This window comes from Phragmites australis, chromosome 5 (assembly GCF_958298935.1).
Source record: "Phragmites australis chromosome 5, lpPhrAust1.1, whole genome shotgun sequence".
Taxonomy (NCBI): domain Eukaryota; kingdom Viridiplantae; phylum Streptophyta; class Magnoliopsida; order Poales; family Poaceae; genus Phragmites; species Phragmites australis.
The window spans coordinates 27,673,423-27,675,958 of NC_084925.1; the positions used below are offsets into that span (position 1 = coordinate 27,673,423).

Genomic DNA, 2,536 nt, shown 5'->3' on the forward strand with positions numbered 1-2,536 from the left:
CTGTCCTCCACTGTCTCTGTTCCTTCTCCCTGCTCTGGAGTTCGAATCAAACTTGGAGAGATCTCCTTCTCTGGCTAGTACAGTATTGAAAAGTTTCCAGCGTCTTTTTCCTCTGAAAAACGGTAGAAGAGAACAGAGGTTTCACACTTTCACTTCAGCTTCTGTGCTTTCTGTGAAAGAAAGAACATGAGTACTAGCTGTGGACAAATATCCTTGGAAGGCTAGCTGTGAAGTTGTGATGTTGCCGTCATGCACAGCACAAGTCAAACAATTGTTTAACATTTCATGGCATGTCTACCTGCCAAGCTATTACCTTAATCACTTGTTCACAATTAACCTAGTATCAGTTGGCTAGGAAGGAGTACTCCGGAACACTGTGCCAGGGGAAAGCATTTATAATCAGACATGCCCAAGGACTGTCACGAGATCGAGCTACAGAGAAGCAACAGGAGACACTCGACGAAGACACAAGAAGCCAAGAACCAGAGCTTCTCGTCCTGACACTTGCTACTGCCGCTGCAATGCAGGCAGCTCGTGCCATGGTGTTTGCTGTGCAGCTGCTTAGGTCAGCCGCTGCCGCTGCCGCTGCAGAGGTCGAGCAGCTCCTTCCTCGCCCCCACGACCTCGTCGAACAGGTCGTCGATCAGCGCCAGGATGTCCTCGCACCCGGACCGGAGGAGCCCCGCGCGCTGGCCCACCTCCGCCGCGGCCGCCGCGACGTCGCCGCCCCTGTCCACGGCCTCCTTCGCCTCCTCCACGGCCGCCCTCGCGCGCCGGAACTCGTGCATCATCACCCCGGCGCCGCCCGCCGCTGCGGCCGCCGCCCTGCCGGCCTCAGCCGCCGCCCGCTGCTGCGCGCGGGACAGGGCCGACGCGAACGCCGCGCCGAAGTAGGCGCCGCAGTCCCCGGCGCCGGGGCCCCCAGCGTCGGGCCAGTAGTGGAGCACGCCCCAGGAGAGGAGCGTGAGGAGGAAGGAGGTGAGCATCCTGGTGGCGCAGAGCACGCCGCGGAAGCCGTTGAAGCCGCCAAGCTTGGCGTCGGCCGGCACGCCCTCGCTGAGCCGCAGCGCGAGCGCCTCCGCGCGCGCCTCGACAAGCGCCCGGTTCTCCTCCTTGAGCGCCATGGCCTCCCTCCTGCACACGCTGATCGCCCGCGCCACCTGACAATTTACGCGCAATTCGTTGGCGGTCAGCTTCTTGCTGGCGAGAAGAAGACGACTACGAAGACATGGAGATGAAGAGAGAAGGTCGCGCGCGAACCTGGCGGGAGAGGTGGGGGCTGGAGGGCGCCTGCAGGAGGAGCGAGGCGAGCTGGGCGGCGCTGGCGGCGTAGCTCTCGACGGCGGCGGCGCCGAGGCGGAGCGCGCGGCACGCGTCGCAGAGTCGCGACGCCTCGTCCATGTACTCGTCCAGCCACGCGGCGCCGCCGGGGAGGTGGAGCGACGCGACGAGGCGCGCGAGGCCCGCGTGCGCGGCGCGGAGCAGCGCCAGCGCGGCCCGGAGGGACGGCAGCGACAGGAACGCCGCCGCCTGCGACGACGACGCCAGCGACCGGTCCAGGTCGTCGAGCCCCCGCGCGAGCGTCGCGTAGAAGGCGGCCGCCGTCGACGAGGACGGTGGCCTCACGCTCATGGCTGCCCGCCGGCAACACCCTGCTCCGCTTGCTCGCTACAACGAGCTCTGGCGGACGGACAGTGTTGACGGCGGGCGCCTCGTGGAACCTTAGCTTAGCTTGGCTTGCTCAGGTGTGGTAATGGCGCGAGCGTGACGGTGCAACTGTGTGGATGGACCGGGGATGGCTCGGTCCGGAGCGACGGCGACCTTGTTCTTACTCGCAAGCCAAGCTAATTAAGGTACCCACTGACAGTGATGGGGCTATGACTCTCTCTCTCTCTCTCTCTCTCTCTCTCTCTCTCTCTCTCTCTGTGGCTAGCACAAGGAAGCAAGCAAGGCTGTAACTCTCTCTCTCTCTCTCTCTCTGGTGTTGGAGTGTATTTGGATTTGGAGGACACCCTTCGCGCCTGTGTGTGTTATATAGGGCCACTTGCTGAACGGGCGACACTACAGGTGCACAACACGAGTCACGAGAGGTAGAGGCAGGGGGGGGGGGCGAAGAGAGGAAAAAATAGCCAGTTGCTTGACAATTGGCATGCATTGCTGGTGAATTTCAAAGATCCACAGCGACAGATTCGAGAGAAAGCATGGTCCTTTTTCGTCGACTCTCCATGCTTCAAGGGGCTGTTTAGTTTGGGTCAATGATTTGGCAAAGGATTTCATCGCCTCCGTCCCGTCCGCACTAGAACACAAAAGTGAACTAAATCATAGGCGTCGAACCAAACGTGCACCTTAGTTGGCTGGGCGTGCTAACTTTTAGCGGGATGAGCATGAGTCAAATTAAACTTGCTCTAAATCTCATTCTCCACGTCATTGTGGAGTAATAATGAAGGGTGCATTTTAAACCGTATAAATTAATTGCATAGGAAATAGTTCGATTATCGCAGTGACGAGATTATTACAAGTGAGAATAGTGATCTAG

General features: G+C 59.8%; 1 protein-coding gene across 1 annotated transcript; it reads right to left on the reverse strand.

The window, feature by feature from the left end:
- Positions 1-373: 373 nt before the first annotated feature.
- On the reverse strand, positions 374-1,981 carry LOC133919071 (uncharacterized). Its single transcript, XM_062363312.1, has 2 exons — positions 1,261-1,981; positions 374-1,160 (listed from the first exon to the last, which is right to left on the reverse strand). The coding sequence occupies exons 1-2, from the start codon at positions 1,630-1,632 to the stop codon at positions 567-569; spliced, it is 966 nt and encodes a 321-aa protein (XP_062219296.1). The 5' UTR covers positions 1,633-1,981; the 3' UTR covers positions 374-566.
- Between the last annotated feature and the right edge of the window lie 555 nt (positions 1,982-2,536).

Bases quoted from the DNA above. Each gene is read 5' to 3' on its own strand.
- LOC133919071 (XM_062363312.1), bottom strand. From the start codon at position 1,632: ATGAGCGTGAGGCCACCGTCCTCGTCGACGGCGGCCGCCTTCTACGCG. The intron at 1,161-1,260 runs GTTCGCGCGCGA...GTAAATTGTCAG, and splicing joins GCCCCCACCTCTCCCGCCAG to GTGGCGCGGGCGATCAGCGT.